General features: G+C 36.6%; 1 protein-coding gene across 2 annotated transcripts in view; it reads left to right on the forward strand.

Moving 5' to 3' along the window:
- Positions 1-14,904, forward strand: part of LOC132122195 (carbonic anhydrase-related protein 10-like) — a 180,639-nt gene extending 165,735 nt beyond the window's left edge. For both annotated transcript variants that reach the window (XM_059532168.1, XM_059532167.1), the window contains 5 exons: positions 3,955-4,050; positions 6,017-6,089; positions 8,769-8,923; positions 9,577-9,751; positions 14,634-14,904. In XM_059532168.1, the coding sequence (XP_059388151.1) occupies positions 3,955-4,050; positions 6,017-6,089; positions 8,769-8,923; positions 9,577-9,751; positions 14,634-14,656 (522 nt within the window). In that variant the 3' untranslated portion in view covers positions 14,657-14,904. The remainder of the gene's footprint in view (positions 1-3,954; positions 4,051-6,016; positions 6,090-8,768; positions 8,924-9,576; positions 9,752-14,633) is intronic.
- The last annotated feature ends 6,202 nt before the right edge of the window (positions 14,905-21,106 follow it).

The following is a 21,106-nucleotide window of genomic DNA, read 5'->3' on the forward strand; positions in this document are numbered from 1 at the left end:
ATAATAAGTCTGACGATTTGTGTGGCAACAAAATAAGTGTGTGCTTGACAGGCAAATCCTCAGTAATTAATGACTATAATTTCTCGCCCAATACTCCGTGTTAGCCAGCTGATAATCCAACAATAATAAAACAAAGTGTCAACAGTCTATCAAGGCAAAGAGAAGCGTGACCTGGTGCAGGACTCAACAGAGGTACACTACCATTCAAAACTTTTGGGGTCCATAAGATTTTGTTTGTTTGTTATATTTTTTTGGAAAGTATTTATTAGCTGAGGAGTAATGGCTACTGAAAATTCAGCTTTGCCATAATTTTGAATTATATTTGTAAAAAATAAAACAGTTTTCAAATGTAATAGTGGTGAGCAGAAGAGACCTCTTTCAAAAAAAAAATTAAAAATAAATAAAAATCTTACAAAACTCTCTTCAACTTTTAAATAGTAGTCTATGTGATTGTGTAAAATTAGGAATAGTATTTTAATTTAATTAAATACATTTAACCGGCCATATCCCAAGAGGAAGTTAAGTTTGAACTTTATTTTAAGGTCTAATTCTCGCTGTTAACAAACCACTAACTATGACTTTTGCCTCAAACTCCTAATTTTCTGCTTCCTAATTAAGGTAGTTGTTAAGTTTAGTTATTGGGTAGGATAAGGCATGTAGAATATGGTCATGCAGAGTAAGTGCTAATAAACAGCAAATCTGTTAATAACAGGCATGCTAATAAGCAACTAGTTAATAGTGAGAATAGGTCTATATCCTATAAGTGTTACCAAAATTACAGTTGTGTGAATTACAGTTCATGTTAATTCAACTAACATTTACATTTAAGCTGCAGTTCTGCATCATGCTTTTTTTCTGCAATTTGAATTCAGGAATTGAATTGGCATCCTCAGTGTTTTTTTGAGCCACTCACCTGAGCCAAAATTACCAGGTTACTAAAAACACTAGAGCGGAAAGAAAATGACGTCATGTCTATGAAAGAGCTTTCAGACTCACTCTTCCTCGCGCTCAGGAATAGCTCTGTATAAAAAACATCTGAGAATATAAATTAAACTAAATGGGCCGGGACTGTGCCTACCCTTGTAAAGAGAATAGAGAAGAAGAATATTACAACTTAAAATGACAAACACATTCCCAACCAGAGACTGTTTTGCATTCAAATGCAGCCAAGCTTTTAAGTTTCATTTGGATGTCTGTCTCTGTAACATTCAACATGTGTGCCTTTCTCTTGTCTCATTTGTTCTATAGTAATAAAATATTGTTTGACTGATGCTCACAGTACCCAGAGGGAAGTTGCAGCACCTCTGACTTAATACATACCTCGTTCTCCCAGATCCTAGATAGGCAGTCTCACTCACAAGCTGAAAATGAAAAACCTGTAATGAAATGAGTGCTAAAATATTCAAGGTGTTTTTTACAGACTTGCCTAGGTGGTTTCCTTCTATCTTTTTTCTCCTTGGAGGAAAAAACATAATGGCAAATAAATAATGTACTGCATTTTAGACAACTTTCTAGCATGCACAAACAACTGAAAGCTTTTTTACAAAGATTTGTCTGTTGTGTTTGTCTCTGTTATGTCTCCATTTCACATGCTTCAGTGTCTCTCAATAAACCAAGTAATCATTTAGCAGGAATATATGTTTAGCTTTTAGCCATCATTTATAGGTGTATCAAAGGGATACTGTTGTTCCAAACCTGTAAGACCTTCATTCATCTTATGACCACAAAATGAGAATCCACATATGGGTTTTGTGTGGTACTGGTGGTACTGTCATGAACACAAGTCGAAGAAGAGAACAAATTGTTGAATAAAGTTATTATTTTGTTTTCTTAGAGCACGTAAAGACAGAAATATGTGGGTGTGCAGATATAAGGCTGTTTCTGAATGAAACAACATTTTTAAAAGTTTGCAAATATATATTAACAGAAAAATCAAATGCATAAACATTAAAAAGAGTTTGTTTCTTTGCAATAATAAATAAACAAATCCACGGATTTGCACAACCATCTAACAACCCACACTTTTGTTTCCGATCCCCTTCTCACCCTTTCATTAATTTCTAATTATCAAAGGTAGCAAAATAGCACATTACCATCACTGTTCATAGCTTAGATGCCACAGTTTATTTGCTCATCATCAAAGTCCCATTTTCATATGTCATAAATATAGCAAAGTGCCATCTAAAAAGTACAGCAGAAAATTAGAAATCATCAAACTTCTATCATAACTAATTATATTATGTTATAAATTGCGTAACAGCCCTCTCCATCACGTCCCGTCCTACTTAAAGCCCTACGATCAGATGCCATGTTGTAAGTAGAAACTGGTCACGTTAGCCTGACGGCTTTCAGAGGCTACGTGCTCCTTCACAGGACATCTAAACGTAATCATATAGGATTGTTCTCCGTACTGTCGGGCTTTCGTTTATTTGCTTTATGAGCACACGCTCCGATTCATCCACTATTGGATGGCGGTTCCAGGCGACTGCTTTTCATTTGCCCTGTTAGCACTGTCCACCGCTCTTTTGCTATCGACTTGCTGTCTTCATATTTCGCCCATGGTAGACCTAAGCCAGCTATCACACAATAAAGAGCTTGTCAGGGGGCCCACCAGAGGCATAAGCTGTCTTCCGTCGTAGCAGAGACACTTCTCCTCTCACGGTCTGACAGATCCGTCTGTGTGCAAAGATGCGCTGAACATTTCCTGCTACTGTTCGACACCTTTCCACCATCTGCAAAATTCTCAGAACCAATGGATCCGGTGAGATGAGCGAAGCAGCTTTTTGCACATATAATGTGATTTCTTAGAATGTCTATGAAGCCGGTTGAGTGTAAAAGTTTGGGGTAGTCACTTCAGACTCACTCTGGTTAGATCGTTGAGGGAAAGAAATGTCTTCCCGCATTGAAAAAAAAAAAAAATCTAATCAAATGAACATTCGCTCTGTTATCGCATTCCTCCACACCTGATTAAGTTTATAGACGATGTGTCACTCCCTGGCTCCCCTTTTGCATATTTCATAATTACTATCAGCAGCACAGATTTTAATGTATTTCTTAAAAAAAAAAACAACAGCAGGCTAAACAGGGCTTGGTGAAGAATTGATCTTAGCAAAAAAAAAAAAAAAAAAAAAAAAAAAAAGGATGTACATTGCCAGCAATTCTACAGCAGTCAACAAACTGCTTACAGTGTTCTGTGGTGGGATAAGACCTTGGACGAGACACTTTTTCCCATTAGAAAAAGTTATTTTACAATAATTGTTCTCTGCTCAAGGTAATCTGTACATTTCTTGGCTCTGCTTTCTTTCTGAGGAGTTCACAGAGAAGAAATTGTGTCCTCTTCACCTATCTAAACTGCCTAAGTTTTAAAGCTCTTTCACAGGGACAGTGTGCGCTCAAGCGATTCACAGGAGGAAGATTAGCTGAGCTTCACAATGAATTCAAATTTAAATTTGACAGACATGTTCAAACAAAAGACAGAAGCAGCTGTTTACCTGTGATTGTGATTCAGAGCCATCTGTAATGACAAAAACTAGGGCTGTTATCCAAACGGACTCTCAGCTCATTCAAACTGTCACATATTTATTTTTCATATTTATTTGGGGTTGAAAACAGGTTGTAAGATTAAATCTGCACTATGAAAACTGAATATTCTGTAATTGCCATCCAACGTATTATCAATCAGTAATTATTCCCAATCATGCTTTTATATTTCATAAACTCCAAGAGAAATTTGGAATTAATATCTCAACACATGCATAGCTGACAATTACTTGACATAAACAACAACCATTTTTGTAGGATAAAGAGCAAAGACAGTACTTGTACATATTTCCCTGTGCCATGAACTTAAGCTGACACTGTTTTCTCCTTGATCGTGAGCATAATGCAAAGTAGGGAAGCATTTTTTTAAATTAAAATTCTAAACCATCTAATGCCCATTTTGTCTTTACACAGGTGCAGCTTATACATTACAACCATGAACTGTACACAAACTACACAGAAGCTGCTAAGAGTCCAAATGGCTTGGTGATAGTGTCTATATTTATGAAGGTGAGTAATGATCATACACTCAACAACAGAGAGTGAAAGCACAAAACCCAAGATAACCTCTGTTCAATCCACTCCACACAGTAGTGTGAAAACACAGACTGACATACATGTTTGTTTCAAATTTTGTTATAAATTACAAATTATTCACTGAAACACACACACAAGATACATTTTTAAGAATTCTTTGATGAATCGTGTGTTCAAAAGTACCGCATTCCTTTCTCAATTTGAATTGGGACATTCATTCAATAAATGGATGGAGGATGGAGAGAGGAAGAGACTGAAACTATTAGCCATGCAATTAGCAGACAACAGGCAAACTAAATGTGCATCTCCTGGTCACTCTGGAAGGACAAGGTTATGATAACTTTCCCCTGCTTTATTAAAGGACTGAGAGTAGACATGGCTGCAGAGATTCCCTCAGGACAAGAGTTCAGGCTAAGATAATTAACCCATCCGGTGTCATTGGCAGGCTATGACCTCTTTGCCCTGGACGTGAGTCTGGTTCAGTCACCTCTGCTGTCTGTCCATATGGAAATTATGTGCCAACACCGTACATCAAAATGTGTACTTTCATGTCAAATATGTGGATTTGACATATAGTATTTGAAAATGATTTGAGAAAACATTCAAACCATAGCTATCTATTAAATAGCTCTATCTGTTAAAGAAGGGCTGACAGGTTGAAAGCTAAAAGTGTGGACATGGCCATATTTTTGAATATCTGCTAAAAGTTAGTACAATTCTCATACATGTTCTTCACAATTTGGATGATGGTTTATGATGCTGTTGACAATAAGTAGGGATATGGCAGTTGAGATTTATTAGAGAGGTGTATTTTTCATCTTGCCAGGACTTAATATTATTGTAAAATATTTGTAATATTAAGAAAGGTTTTTATTATTATTATTATTATTATTATTATTAACATTTATAATGTTAATATTTCTCTTTTTCTTTTCTCTTAAGAGCCCAATTTTAAGTCTCCATATTATTCTATTTTCACGTTAATTTCTCACTGATGTGTTTGATGTTATTCAGTTATACTTTACTATGGTCTCTGCCCTCCCCTGGCAGTGATCCCAATGAGAACATTGTGACTTCACCCCTATTTTCCTGCACTTTTCTTCTCTGTGACATGAGTCACCCAAAGCCATTTTCTGAGGAACCCCATGCTGTGTTCCCAGTTATGGCATCACACCTCTGGGAGGGACTCCCATCTGAGTCTAAATAGTATGAACACAAAGGATCCCAAAAAGAAAATGGAGGGACCATCAATAGAGGGGACAAGCATAAAATGGAGGAGGCTGAAGAGAAACCGACCATTTTGTTTGTGATATAAACAGCTACTTGTATGAATAGCAAAGTTGTTATTCTTAGTGTATTGATTGCAACGGAAAGTAAAAGCTATTCTTTTTTTCATGCACTGTGTAGTCAAGCCTAATTATTTCTTGGTAGAGATTATGGCTTGCCATAGCCACAGGTTCTATAACCGAAAGTCTCGAAATGATGCGACTAAGACTTTTAAGCCTCAGACTTCACTGTTCAAAGTGATTTGTGGTGCAGTCACAATGCACATTTCTTTTAAACGTTCAGACTGAAAGCGTTTCAAATTAGCAAGTAAAGTGGAGTCAAAGGAAAGTTCTCTAATGGTCTTGTTGGCTTCATTCATGCTCTCTAAAATCAGAAACAATTTTTAAAGAACTTTTCTTAGCAAACACGTCAGTATGTCATAAGTGATTCTATCAGGTGTCATTTAATTACAGAACACTGTTCAGATTTATCTTGATGCATTTGAGTGCAGTAAAAACATTTTAGAAATAACGTTGTCACTAATAATCTGCTTCTTTTTACTTTCCCCACGATCCTTTTCTCCCCCTTTTCCTCTCTCCTGTCTATCATTCTGTCCTTCTCGTCTGTTTTTCACTGCTCTGACCTTCCTCCCATGACATTGGTTCCATTTCAGATATCCGAGACTTCAAATTCATTTCTGAATCGGATGTTGAACAGAGACACCATCACAAGAATAACATATAAGAGTAAGTGGAAAAATATTATGTTGACCATTTGACAAAAAATCCAATTTGGTTTTCAAATGCGCTCAATTGTACTGACATCTTGCAAGTGATGAAATCATATCAGTTTGTTCAGCCATATAGTCAATATCAGGTGCAGCTTTATCAGCTGCTAGAGAAATGATGTAAGCATCTCCTTGAGATCTGAGGGTGGCTATCGGTAAGACATTGAGTCTGCTTATGTTTATGATATCTCAAGGCAGTGCTGAATCATGAGTAGCATGAGAAAATAAATGACAGAGGAATGTTTTTATATATCTGGAAGAAGTCTCTTCTGCTAACCAGACTGCATTTATTTAATTTAATTATTTTATTATATTTTAAAATGTAATTTATTCCTGTAATGGCAGTCAAATTTGCATTTGAGTCAGCTACACCAAAAATGACCTTTTACTGCCTGTCTGAACAAAGTTTTTGTTCTAACTCTAACCCACTTTCCACAAATTTGAGGATCACTGTTCTAACTGAACGTCACAAGATAAATTGTATTTTTTTTTTTGGCCACTTGATTTTGAAAGATAGCAGTTTCTATGGTAAAGGCTGTACACAAACAGCACTGCGCTCACAACCGCTGCTTTATCAGGTTTTACAGGCATGATGAAATTAAAATGAGACCAATTGGTCTCAAGATGAATCATTGAGCGAATTGTTTGGGGGTCGTTGGGCAAGTAAGGTAAAAATAAATGCATGTTATAAGACAATGAAAGTGTTTTTTGACCTTGCATTCATGTCAACCTGTTGTCGGGGACTCCCAAAACTAAAATATTAACCTTTTATTACACATAATAGGGGCACTTTAAAACAGTCGGTAATTTGTGCTGCTTTGTGCTGTTGATTGTGCTGGTAATTATGGAAATTATCTGCCTGCTTTATCTGCCTGTGTTCTTTAATGTGCGCACTGTTAGTAAATCACCTGCAGAATTTTCCCCTCCCATCAATGATTTTATGGAATTGCGCTCTAATACTAATGTGCCCTTTTTAGTAAATATGGCCCTTTGATTTCAAAATCTGAGTTAATTTTGTAAGATTTTCTACAATAAACCAAAACCAAATGGAAAGATCCAACTGTGAACCAGGGTGATGATAACTTCCAGGTTGGCCTACAAAAATACATTTGACATTTAATCCGTAAAGTTTCTAAAGAAAAACCATAAACCTCACAGTGGTTGGAACATTAGATATGACGATGTGTTATTACTTCTGCTCTCTTCAGCTGCAGAGAAACTCTTCTGATAGGTTTTGTAATGGACTGCGTTATTCTGCAATTCTTACCAAACCTTCATGCTAATTGTTGATTGACAGCAGCATTTTGAAGGAACAAGACTTTTGCAAATAAAGGTGTTGAGTAGCAAATGTTCAGCCTTGAGAACTCAAACCACATTCTAGTTAGGAAATATTTCATGGCCGAAGCTGACATGCAGTGTAGTGGAAATGTTCCGTGGCATTATCCTTTAACTCACCAGAGGGACTTTTGAAAAAAGGCCTTCATAATTGAATTAATAGGGGTGGGGAATGAGAAGATGAATAGATTAAATGTTCTGACCCCTGGTGGCTGGTGCGTGTCTCCCAGGCTGCAGCGGTGCATGAACACAGGCTAGCTGAGCTCAGGGAAGACTCGACAGCACTGCCAGGAGGAGAGCAGAGGAGCATAGGCTTTGACAGCTGTCAGAGCCCCCCCAACCTGCCTCTCCGGTCTCCCGCTCTGTTCCCGCTTGAATCTTTGGAAACGCACTACTACCAGCCCTTGCTGCAGCAGTAGTGGAGCTAGCGCATTTATTTTTCAAACATATCCCCCTCCTCCACAGCCAAAAGGAATTATTTATGCCACCAAAGCTATCAAAGTTCTGCGCGATAACGCCGTAGAATGACAAACAATGTGGGGAGATATAGAGATGGAGTGTTAATCAATGGGATAGAGAGAGAATAACTAACTATTTTCTCTGGCTGGCGTGAGTCGGAACCTATTACTATTAAATTCAGAAATAGATTTTCCAAAAGTCTTTGACTTTGTTTAATAAACATGAGCACTGCACATTTCAAAATCGGAACCCGGTGTGAGTGTTTTTTTTTTTTATCACTGTATTTCTGAAGGAGTCCGACTGTCTTCAGAAAATTTGTGATGTCATTTTCATTTCATCTTGCATGTAATGTCTCATAAAGCAGCGTTTTGTTAGCTGAGCATTGCTTTGTGTATAGCAGTTACTGTGGAAACCTCTATTTCTCCCCCTCTACAAGTGCCTCCTCCTGACAGAGAATGAATTTGCACACATATGCCGCCCCAATAGTCTGTGGGAAACACTGTCTTATGTCGGCCTGCTATTGTGAAGTCAAAATAACATATGTTATCACCACTTGTCAAACAAATCAAAGGCAATGCATAAATCATGAAAATAACTGTTGACAAGCAAAGATAAAGAATTGTTTGGTTAATATTGTTGCTTTCTGTTTAGCTTTTGTTGTTAGAACATCATTTCAAGACATTCTTATGTTACTTAATATATTGAATTTTGACTTTGGATGAAGACTTGGCTGGAAAATGCACTATTTTGATTACTAGAATTTACAAATTCATGTTTGTGAATTGGTTATCTAGATGAGTTTTAATTGATACAACAACATTTTATTTTACTCTTTTATGTGTAGATGATGCATATCTTCTCTCGGGGCTAAACATTGAGGAGGTTTATCCAGAGACAGCAAGTTTTATCACTTACGAAGGGTCTATGACAATCCCACCGTGCTACGAGACTGCAACATGGATTCTAATGAACAAGCCAATTTACGTCACAAAGATGCAGGTAAATTAACATAAAATCCCGAAGTGACAACAAGACTGCATGTCAACTACCTGATGATTTTAAGTAAAGGAACAACGTAATCCAGACATCTTAAGACAACAACAGTGTAAATAAAATCGGAAAACAGTCACATAATGCAACCATATTAATTATTCATGCCAAGTTCATACTGGGAAGGTAAGTAATGAAACTGAACAACAAACCATTTTTCAGTGAAAAGCTAAACTAAAAAAAAATGCATTAATTAATGTAATCAGTTCAGTTTGAAGACTTAAAAAACACAGATTATTATAATAGAAAAGGTGCACTAGTTGAGTTTCTGAAAGTTGTCAGAACTCCAGAATACCAAGTAAACAAACAAACAGAATAATGAAGTAAATCTTTCAGCATTATTTACTTGATCTGAGAATCAATTTTTATGGATTCATCTAACCGGCATGCTTCTTAAAGGCAGAATGCCTTACTTCTGACCCTGCAGATACACTGTTTTGATGACATGTAATATAATCTGTTCTTGAATGACACTCTCACATAGCTCCCCAGATGCTTTTTGATGCGGGTCTGTTAGGATTGGATTGACTGTGAGATAATTGCCTGACCTGCCATCAGCGAGTCGATATAAAACGTCTGCTCCATCTGTGTCGTCCTTACAGATGCACTCCATGCGACTGCTAAGTCAGAACCAGCCCTCGCAGATATTCCTCAGCATGAGTGACAACGTGCGCCCAGTACAGCCTCTGAACAACCGCTGTATCCGCACCAACATCAACTTCAGCATGCAGGGCAAGGACTGCCCCAACAATAGGGCACAGAAGTTACAGTACCGAGGTCAGTTTCTCTGAGCTTCATCCTGTGATCTCTCAGCCCGCTTTGAATTAGAGACTAAGCCAGCCCATGACAAACTAAGTGTGTTTCTACAGCTTTCATCATTTACTTCTATGAAACAACGTTGGCTTAGAGGCAGAATCGCATTGTTGGTCATAATGAACAGGTTTGCTGAAGTTACGAAGTAAAAGTTACAAATTAGTTTCTAGCTGACTAAAGCTGTTTCAGTTTTAATAAATGACTAAAACTGTTAGTATGCCTCATATGTTGGCAGTAGGCAGAGGTGGGTAGTAACGAGTTACATTTACTTCGTTACATTTACTTGAGTAATTTTTTTGGGTAACTAATACTTCTTGGAGTATATTTAAAGATGGGTACTTTATACTCTTACTTGAGTAAATTTTTTGGGGAAAATCTGTACTTTTACCTCGTTACTGTGGGCGACGCTCCTCTCGTTACTTTATTTTAATACAATAAATGTTATAAATGCTTCAGTTTATTCCAAACGCGCCGTCTACTTTTCTCTGGGCAATGAGCGATGCCCATTCGCGAATGATTCATTCTTTTGAGTCAATTCTGTTCAAAGGCTAGTTCAAACCAATTGGCAAACGAGTGAATTGGTTCATGAATCAATTTGAATGAGTCGTTCAGTTCCCTGCCGCACACGCTGAGCGTCTGAAGTGGTTCACTCAGAGTTGTAACGTTTAAGAACATCAGCAGCGTTGAAAACGGGGCTATGGAACCGCACTGAATTGAAAGCAAATCTGCAAAGGCTATTATTTGCTAGCGATGGAGATCCTTATTAGATGAACACCGCGTGTGCTGTCTACTGTTTAACAGGTAATAACTTGGGCTACATTCGATTACAGAACACGATACCACTGTGACATTAGTTTGTTGTACGTGTGGCTTATAACAGAGGGGAGTCAAGTTGAATGCAGCTTCCAAAAGACAAAAAATAGCCGATTAAGATTTTATTAATTTTAATACAAACACACCAATTTTAATACAAACATCAGCTGCTAAATTCAGATCCGTGATCGCTTGCTGGCGCTGAGCCAGAGATAGATGTGTTTTTACAGCACTGCGCATTATAACCAATCACACATGATTCTTTTGAGCTTATTAAAGCATTGGCCAATCAGAGGTGTTCCGATGAGTCATCGCTAAAATGCCGGTGCTTCCTTCACTCGCTCACTGACTGGAGACCTCTTTTTGGCGAATTCTCTCGTCAGAAACAACAAAGTGCAGATGTGTGTACGAATCTTTAATTAAGATATTGATTTCACAGTGTTAACAGTTTCAGTGATTTTAATGGGAGTTTCTGAGAGTGATTGAAATCTAGACTGTCAGTGAAAATGATCTTTGATAATGTAAATGTTATTTGCTCTCTTTCTGAACAATGAAAGTAGCAATATTTATATCACATTAACTTTCAATGTTAAATTCACATTTAATATAAAGTCAGTCGTATTAAAAATATGTTAAGGCATGACACCTATATCTGTTACTTAAGTAAACAGACAAGGTTTTATAATAAATTACATAAATTGGAGTAAAGGCTGATGAAATATACATTTATACACGCACACATACATTACATGCATTTTATCTATATATCTAAATAAAAATAGGCTCAGTATATATGACCCAAAGTAACTAGTAACTAACTACTTGAGTAGATTTTTTATCCGATACTCTTTTACTCTTACTCAAGTAACTATTCAAGACTAGTACTTTTACTTTTACTTGAGTAAATATTTCTAGAAGTACTTTTACTTTTACTTGAGTACCGTTTTTGGGTACTCTACCCACCTCTGGCAGTAGGCAACCAGATTGCTCACTAGGTTTCATAATAGAGCTAATGTGATTAAAGGTATGTTGTGCTGTTATACAACTCTCAAAAACATTAGAACATTGCAAGTAAACAAGCATTTTGTACATATAAGATGAATGAAATGAATTATGCAGTAGTTTATGAGCAAATATTTACCCTCAAAACAACCATATAATTACCCTTTTCCTTAAATGCGTCATGTGTGTAGAGAAGTGATGTTATATTTAAAATAAACTTGCTGGTTGTTCCATCATCCTGTCAAAAGTGTTTAGATAATTACTGGTAATCTCCTCTTGACCATGCATCATTTATTGGCTGAGCTTGTCTAAGAGGTTTAGGAGTCTCAGTAATGCAGAAGTCCATGGGCATCTTAAGATGTGTTTGTGCTTCTATTAGAATGTCTGAGAAGTTGTTGTAAATTGTTTCTGCACTAAAGCATCATGTACAAGGAAAAGAAGGCTCTTATGTTGAGCCTGCTCTTATCGCAAAATTTAATTATTGAGAATTCGCTTGTACTCTCGCTACAGCAGTGGAGTGATGAATCAGACTCGTGTGGCATTTGTTTGAGAGGTTGGATTTACCACCCCAGCGGGTAAATGGGCCATACAAAAAAAAGAAGGTTCCTTCCTTTTATTACATTTGAGTTGTTAAAAGATGTAAATATCTTGGAGAAGGAATGGATAGAGGCATTTAATTAGTGTTGGTTAGGCATCTTAGGTCATGTATGTTAACCAGGGAGACACATCCTTTGTTGCTAGCACAGTGAGGTGTCTGCAGGCTAATTGAATGTTAAATTTTAGCTTGAGGTGGTGATATTCAGAGTGCAAGAGAAAATTGTTATTCTGGGAAACTGCACAATGAACATGAATACAATGTTACAGATTCTAACAGAACAGGAGCTAGAGCTTGAAAAAAAAATATTCGTCATTTTCAAGCATAGTGAGACAACACTGTGTATATTGAGATTTTTAAAAGGTTAGTTCACCTAAAAATGAGAAATCTATCATTAATTACTCACCCTTGTATCGTTCCAAATCCAGAAGCCCTTTCATCTTCATCTTCGAAACACAGATTAAGATATCCCTCCATAGACCGCAAGGTTACTAGCACGATCAAGGTCCAGAAACGTAGCAAGGACATTTGTAAAATAGTCCATGTGACATCAGGGATTCAACCGTGATTTCATCAAGCTACAAGAATACTTTTTGTGGGCAAAGAAAACAAAAATAAAGAGAGGACTGGGTTGAAGGGAGGTTTTTCTGGTTTGGATCGACATGAGGGTGAGTAATTAATGACAGAATTTTCATTTTTGGGTAAACTATCCCTTTAAGAGAAAACTGTACAATCCAAGATGCCCTAAAGACGAAACATGCTTTACACATTTTTCAAATCATCCTTAACATCTGCAAACCAGTAAGTGCATTTCTCAAAATAATTTGTACAAATGGCACCACACAATCGATTACCTGCAAAAGCCGGTAAACTTGCTCATAATTCTTGGTTCATCTATCAGAAGCATTTGTCAATGGACACACCAGTGCCATCAGATTGACAAGCCCCTGTGTCATTGTTCACAAACAAGATACAAGATAGTCATAGATAAGTCATGCTTAACCGTGTTGTCAATAACAGTGTACTCAGTATTTACGGAACCATAGCTCAGGTTTTCATGATTGAAAATGCACAATGCTGTTCTTTTTCTGTATGGCATTGAAATTTCAACATTACAAATTTACACATTACTGTGATATTGATTGCAAGAGACTGGAGAGTTACTCTTTAACTGGTGGTCTGAAAAACAATGTGCTGTCAAATGATTCATTGTGATTAATTGCTTCCAAAATAAAGTTTTGGTTAACATAATATATGTGTGTACTGTGTATAATTATTATGTATATATAACGACACACACATACAGCATATATTTTGAAAATATTTACATGTGTATATTTATATTCATATAATGTATACATTTATTTAATATTTAAAGCAAAACATTTTTCTTGAATATATACATGCGTGTGTGTGTATATATATATATATATATATATATATATATATATATATATATATATATATATATATATATATATATATATATATAATATTTCTTAATAAATATACAGTACACACATTATGTAAACAAAAACTTTTATTTTGGATGTGATTAATCCCAATTAATCGTTTGACACCACTAATATATATATATATATATATATATATATATATATATATATATATATATATATATATATATATATATATACATACATACACACACACACACACACACGTTAGAAATTATAACATTGTTTTGTGCTCAATCTATATAGGCTATGCTTTATAATTGAAGGTTTGTTTGATGCACCTCTGAGCTATTTTAGAGAACTGAATTATCTACCACTTTACATTTCCCTTCATTAGTGAAATTCAAGATTCATCTCTGCAATTCATGATACATTTGCAAAAACAAGTATAATATAAATGTATAGAACAAATGCTTGACAGTTTGACAACTAATTCAACCATTTGATTGAACCACTGTCAGTGACAACAACACTAAACACTAAATGTAGACATGTTCTAAATCTTATATACTTATATGTAAATGTTAGAAAGGAAACAACAAGGTTTTGCATTAAGTCTTGTCCTGAAAAGAACAAGCGAGTCTCTGCTAAACCTCATAGACTTTAGTAAATGAGTGTGCAATGACTACAAATTGTGCTATTTTGGGTATATATTTTGCTAAAATGTTTCCTGTTGGACGTTAAATGTTGAGTTAAAATTCATGTAGTTTTATGCGAACAGTAATTGTATAGAGACTGTGGTAATGGGATAATGTTCAGATAAGTGAATGTGTGTTCTTCATCCAGTTAAAAAACGTATAAACTAATTTTTGTCCTAGAACATGATGTACATATTTTCATCTTTTTTTTCCACGAACCAATACGGTGGATTACTCAGAAAAGGTCATCTCAACCTGTGCTCAGTGAAGTACAGTGAGCATGATAATAAACATTATATTTTTTAATTTTTTTCCCGTTACAGTGAACGAATGGCTGCTGAAATAGAGCCAGACTGCTGACCAGCCCAAGAACACTTTGAAAAAGAACAAAGAGAATTGCTCATGGATCAGTACAGAATGAAGACTAACATATGTCCTGCCAGATACAGTCATGATGTTGTAAAGAAAAACAACCAAACCCCAGCAAGAAGAGACTTTGCACCCATGGCAAAGAGATTCAGTTTCATACACCCAATCAAAACAAGTGACATACAGTTATAACTACACAAAAGTTTTGATACCTTTTTGGGGGGGGGGGGACACTAACAAAAAATACAAGATTTATTTCATAGGCTCTTCACAAATGGAACTGAATGTTTTTAGCCTTTGTACATATGGACAACTTGCTACCAATCTGGGAAAAAGGGACAGGACATTGAACCACCCTACCAATACAGAGACATCCTTGAAACATAACTGCATTCTCAATCTTTATTCTCTCTCACGCTGTGGAGAGGAGGGACAGGCAGCCTTGCAGGTTTATTGTCAAGACAAAAAAAAAACATCATAAAGACGATATGGGGTGATGTCTGTGAAAAAAAAAAAGTGTCTTGGCCTTGTAAATTAAATTATTCATGCTGAAAATGAATATGTAAAGATACAAATAAACATTAAAAAAAATAATAATATCAGAGGGAAAAATAAATGAATAAAATTGAATATTTTATGCTTGGCGCACTTTCTGGAGCAGAGCTGATGCCTTTTTTTCTGTTTCATTGTTTACAATGGTCATACACTGTGTTTGATAAATGTTATCGGCCCAATAAATGTGTTTGGAAAGTTAATTTTTGTAAATATTTTTCAATGTCTTTGGCTGCCCGTGTAAAATGAATTTGTTTTACATAAGCATTAAATATCCTCAAAAAAAAGAAGAAAAACATACTTTTGCACAGAATTTGGTGTGGATGTCCTAGGAGCTGTTTAAAGGTGATTTCTTTCATTTTTCACTTGAATCAGCTGGTTTAAAATGCATTATATTTTTGTTGGTGAGATGATTTCTAATGCGTGTTTAATGGGGCTGAAGCTGCTACAAGAAACACTGCAGTGTTGATTTGCTGTGGACTTCACAGCGAGTGAAAGCCACATTGATCCCCCCACACCACCTTTTGGTTTAATTATATCTCAATCAATGAAGCATACCTCCTGTTTTAACCCTGGTGTGAGGAAAAACACGGCCTGTGATTCTAGTATGTTATCTCGGTACCTCACCTCACAGATGGCTAATAAAAAGATAACCAGAGGCAGAAAGTTTCAACAGCAAGCTCTCATGGTTATAGTGGCCATTTTTCTATCAGGCCTGCAGTGGAAGAAACAGAATTAAACCTTTTGATAGATAAATACTCCCTGTTTTTTACTCCTGACAAATAATCACCCCCAGACTCGAACGCCTCCCATACAGTATATCTCAGTGGAGCACACTCACTTTTCCTCTCTGTGATACCTGCTCCTGCCAAGGATTATAAATATCTCAAATCCGAGGAGGCGGCACTCAGAGGATATTAATGATATTACATTAATAAGGCAATGAAAAGGTCTTTGGCTCTCAGGGAATTTAAGTGCAGCATCTGCTGCATGAAATGATGTAAGACTTTTATTAAAAGTCCATGGAGACACAAATGTCCAGACGCTCAAAGGCATAAAAGACAGTGAATGTGGTCAGAATGCATTTCCTGGACAAACACCTATAACAACCAATAATAACATTCATTTTGAATGTCAAGAACAACTGTCATCTTAAGAGAAATCTCTTAAGATGACAGTTCTTATTGACATTCAAAACAGGGCTGTGCAATTAATCAAAAAAATGGTTCAATTTTGATCTCCAACGGTTATGAAAATACAGTAATCGAGATAAAACAATTATTGCACCCCATTCCGCCCCCTTTTTGCAGCGCGGCACTTTCGTTCCTCCATAAAAGGCCAATTTCCTGTGCAAATTAGTAAAATCGTGTAACGTGACATTTGCAAAATGAGACGTGCTTGATTTATCGAAGTATATTTAATTTTTTAATTTATTTTTTTCATTTGTTTCATTTGTGTCTTTTTAATCTATGGTATTTGTCCTTTGCTTTTATTTATTATTATTATTAGTATTACTGACAATTTAAATATTTTCAATAATTTTGACTTTTTGTTTGTTTGTTTGGTCTCTACAATGTAGATGTCATAGCAACCTTATTATTTACAGGAAATACATATTTGATATCACCATCTTTAAATAAATCACTTGTATAAAGTTTTGGTGATATGGCCCCCTCATAATCGTTTTAAGTAACCGTGATTACAATACTGACCAAAATTATCGTGATTATTATTTTTGCCATAATCGAGCAGCCCTAATTCAAAATGAGGGTGATTCTGAACATGAAATTGTTCAGCCAAGACTTCCCGTTCCACAGGATTTTAAATACAAGGAACACAAAACAAAATTCCCTTAATCAACCATCAAAAGGAGTAAAATCCAATAATATACAGTAGTTCTGATGTACAGAACAAGATTGTTGAGTTTGATTTTCACATTTCCACCATCAGGACAATAATTAAGAAGTTCTAATCTAACTAAAGATGTTACAAATCTGCCTGGAAGAGGACGTGTGTCTATAACGTCCTAATGCACACTGAGGAGAGTTTGAGTGGCCAAAGACTCCAAGGATCACAGCTGGAGAAATGCAGAGATTAGATGGGTCTTGGGGTCAGAAAGCCAAAAAAATATATCAAACAGCCCCTACATCACCACATGTTGTTCAGGGGGTGTCAAGAAAAAAAACTCCTGGCTCATCTAAAAACAAACTCCAGCATATTCAGTTGTCAGACATGACAGGAACTTCAAATGGCACTGGGTTCTATGTTCAGATGAAACAAAACAACAACAAAAAAAGCATTTTGGCAGCAAACCCACCAGATGGGTTTAGTACAAACAGGGATAAAAAAAAGTAACCCTTGCCCACGGTTAAATATATGGCTGGATCTTTAATGTTGTGGGCCTATATTTCTGCTGGAGGTCCTGTATATCATGTTCAGAAACATGGCTTCGTGGGTTCTATGAAATACCAACAGATATATAAAAAACAATTAAACCTGACTGTCTCTGTAAGAAATCTTATAACGGCATGTTTGGATCATCAATCAGGACAATGATCCAAAACAAACATAAAAATCAACAAAAATGTGTCACGGAGCACAAAATGAAGCTTCTGCCATGGCTGTCCCAGTTCCTTAACCTGAACCCTGTAGAAATTGAGTGGGGTGAACTGAAGACAAGCAGCACCAACATAGAGCTGGTATTCTGAAGAATCTGGAGAGATTCTGGATGAAGGAAGGGTCTTTGATCTCTTATCAGGTGTGGTCCAAACTTATCAGGCATTATAGGGGAAAACGCAGAGCTGTTATCTTGGGCAAAAGACATTGCAATAATTGGGTACTAATAACTGTGGCTAATGTGAACTAGAGAAAAACATTTATTTAATAATGTGAGTTTCCCCTCACTTTCCATTGTTTTACTTCCATGAAAAGTTAGAATTTTTTGAATAAAAGATCAAATAGATAAACAATGCAGATTTATTTTCACAGCCACTTTGCTCATATTTACCAATAAGGGTGCCAATATTAGTGGGCGGCACTGTATATAATGTGTAGCAGATCTGACCCGAATCAGACAAATTAAAGAGTCGATTAGGATTGTGGTTGAAACACGAGCCGAATTCCTCAGAAAGGCAACAGGAAGTCATAAAACATTCTGTGCCACAAGTCCCAAGCAAGATAACTAACCAACCAACTCTTTCACAGAACAGCTTTCAACATTAACACCACTAGAACAATTACTGACAATTTCAATTCGGAGAAGAGATTGTCAAATTTGGGCCAAGTAATTGAGATGCAACGCCGGACATCACATGTAAACCCATGAGAATTATACACCATATCCTTAAACACTTCCCCCACCTAGCAGAACCAGACTGAAATTCCTAAGGGGGGGCCTTTTAACCTCTGGTCTCCACAGAAATCTTTGTCAAAAGAATGGCACAGAAACTGTCTTTTCTACATATATATGGACCAAAATGAACTCAAGAAGACTTATAAATGGATATCAGTCCATCGCTTCACTCCTTATTCATTTATATGTAACCCACACACTTGACTATCATGTTATAATCACTATTTGTGTATGTCTTTTAATAACTATTGGATAGCTTAGGGATACATATTCATGTCTAGTATGTATGTATTCGAATTTGTTCGCTTGAAACAGTCCTGACCATCAGTTATTTGTCAAATGTATCATATTCTTGTTATAGGAATCATGTCCAAAAGAGCGGAAAAATTCGGACCACATGCTTGATAAGATAACATATGATTTATGATACCCCCGAGTCAAGACAATATCTGATTGGTCAAGACAACATTTGAGGTGTGGCCAACAGGCTAGTTTAAATACTTAGGACACCATAAAATCTTGCTTTTAGTTTTAGCTTTGCTTTTGCTATCAGTCATGCCAGCTTTTAGTATGCTTTTAGTTTGCTTTTAGCTTGTAGCTTTGCTTCCTAGCTTTAGCTATTAGCCATGATTTTAGTCATCACAGTTAGCTGCTCTTTGAGCGCAGTTCCAGCGTGCTTCGGCCTGCACGCCTGCTGCTACTTAGCCACGATGAGAAGAAACACCACCTAGTCTCGTCAAACTGTACTTCTTTTCTTTTCCGTTTGAGAGTTTCGTAACGTCGTGTCTCCCGAGTCTGCCCTCTAGTGCCTGTTCAACTTCAACCAGCCCACACAACTCTGCATCGTCAGCCAACGGCCAACCACAGGCTTCCCAAGACGTAATTTCAGCGACTACTGAACTTCCAGCCAATCAGCGACATCGGGAAACCCCCTTTTAACGACAACAAAGGGGACTCCCTTTACACAGGAGACGCAAGTAACTTTACCTCCAGACTGTGACCTTTACTGGTGTATCTAATATCATTTTAACCTCATTGAGGAACTCAATGCGAGGGCTAATTAAATGATTGATGGTTGTTCATGTCTATGCAATTTAACGTATTGCTGTAAACTTGGGGTTCTACATTTCCATTCTCTTAAACTCATTATTCCCTAACTTTCGATCTTCCTGCAACTTGTGTGAGTGCGTGCGTTTATATGTTAGATTAGTTTATGTCTTAGATTTATCTAATAAAGCCTTATTCATATTGAAAAGAGAAGTATCTTGTGTTTTGTGCTTACAAGTTAATGTCTTAAACTCAGAGGTGTCAAGTAACAAAGTACAAATACTTCGTTACCTTACTTAAGTAGAAATCGTATCTATACTTTACTTAAGTAATAATTTTTCAGCCGACTTTTTACTTCTACTCCTTACATTTTTATGCAATTATCTGTACTTTCTACACCTTACATTTTAAAAATAGCTTTGTTACTGCCATTTCATTTCGGCTTGTTTTCATTCAGGCTTGTCATCATTCAAAAAAAAAAAACCTATCCAGACAAATCGCGCCATCCGGATGGAGTGAATTTGATTGTGGTTGGATGAGAAGTATAAACATACCATTCCGACACCCTATTGGTTTACGCGATCCATCGCACCTGCACATGACACAAATCACATCACACTCCAGCAAGGACATAGCCAGTTTTGGGTTCGTTTATCAAAAACTATATTTCTTAAGTAGGACTGGGTATGGAACCGGTATCCGATCGCCTCAGATTCAGTCCCCTTAAATTTCATATGAAACCGGCGTCAGACCGGTCTCCTCCCCGTCTTTCAGCATGCTCTTCAATCCACAGACCGCGGCGGAGCAGCGTGAGGGGACTTAAGGCCGGTGACACACTGGATGCGAAGCCTTAGATTAAGGGAAGCACAATTTGGGAAATGATGCATCCAAGGTGAAAGCTATGGATTTATTTTAAATATTTGTAATGTTCTTTAATGTTATCCTAGTTTTTTTTAAGGTTCTTTTTTTAAGTATCGGTTCAGGCACCATTTTAAAAGTATCGAAAAGGCACTGGACCCTACTTAAAAGTTATTATTTCTCACTGGCTCATTTACCAAATGGGTGCTTTGTCTTTGTCCTCCACAGATTAAGCTACTGTAGGTCGCTCGGTAGCGAGACGTTTTAAGAAATTATAGTTTGCGATTGACGACATGATTGACAATGTTGTGATAACTAGGCTATACCAACTTTGTAACTCATTACCCCCCCCCCCCCCCCCCCCCCACACACACACACACTGGACATAGCAGACATATGTACAGAATACAGGAAGCTAATCATTCATTTTGACAGCACTATGATGTTTATTGTAAATAGACAACCATACAAGAGTAATTGTTACTAAGCCTGCACCAATGTTCTTGTCTATTGCCCTCGCAGATTCCTGGAGCTAAGCTTGGATGTACATTTACATTCCATTAAATGTTATTGATGACATGCCTCTGAAGTTTAACTTTTTGCAGCATAACAATACTT

The sequence above is a fragment of the Carassius carassius genome, chromosome 40 (genome assembly GCF_963082965.1).
Source record: "Carassius carassius chromosome 40, fCarCar2.1, whole genome shotgun sequence".
Lineage (NCBI taxonomy): Eukaryota > Metazoa > Chordata > Actinopteri > Cypriniformes > Cyprinidae > Carassius > Carassius carassius.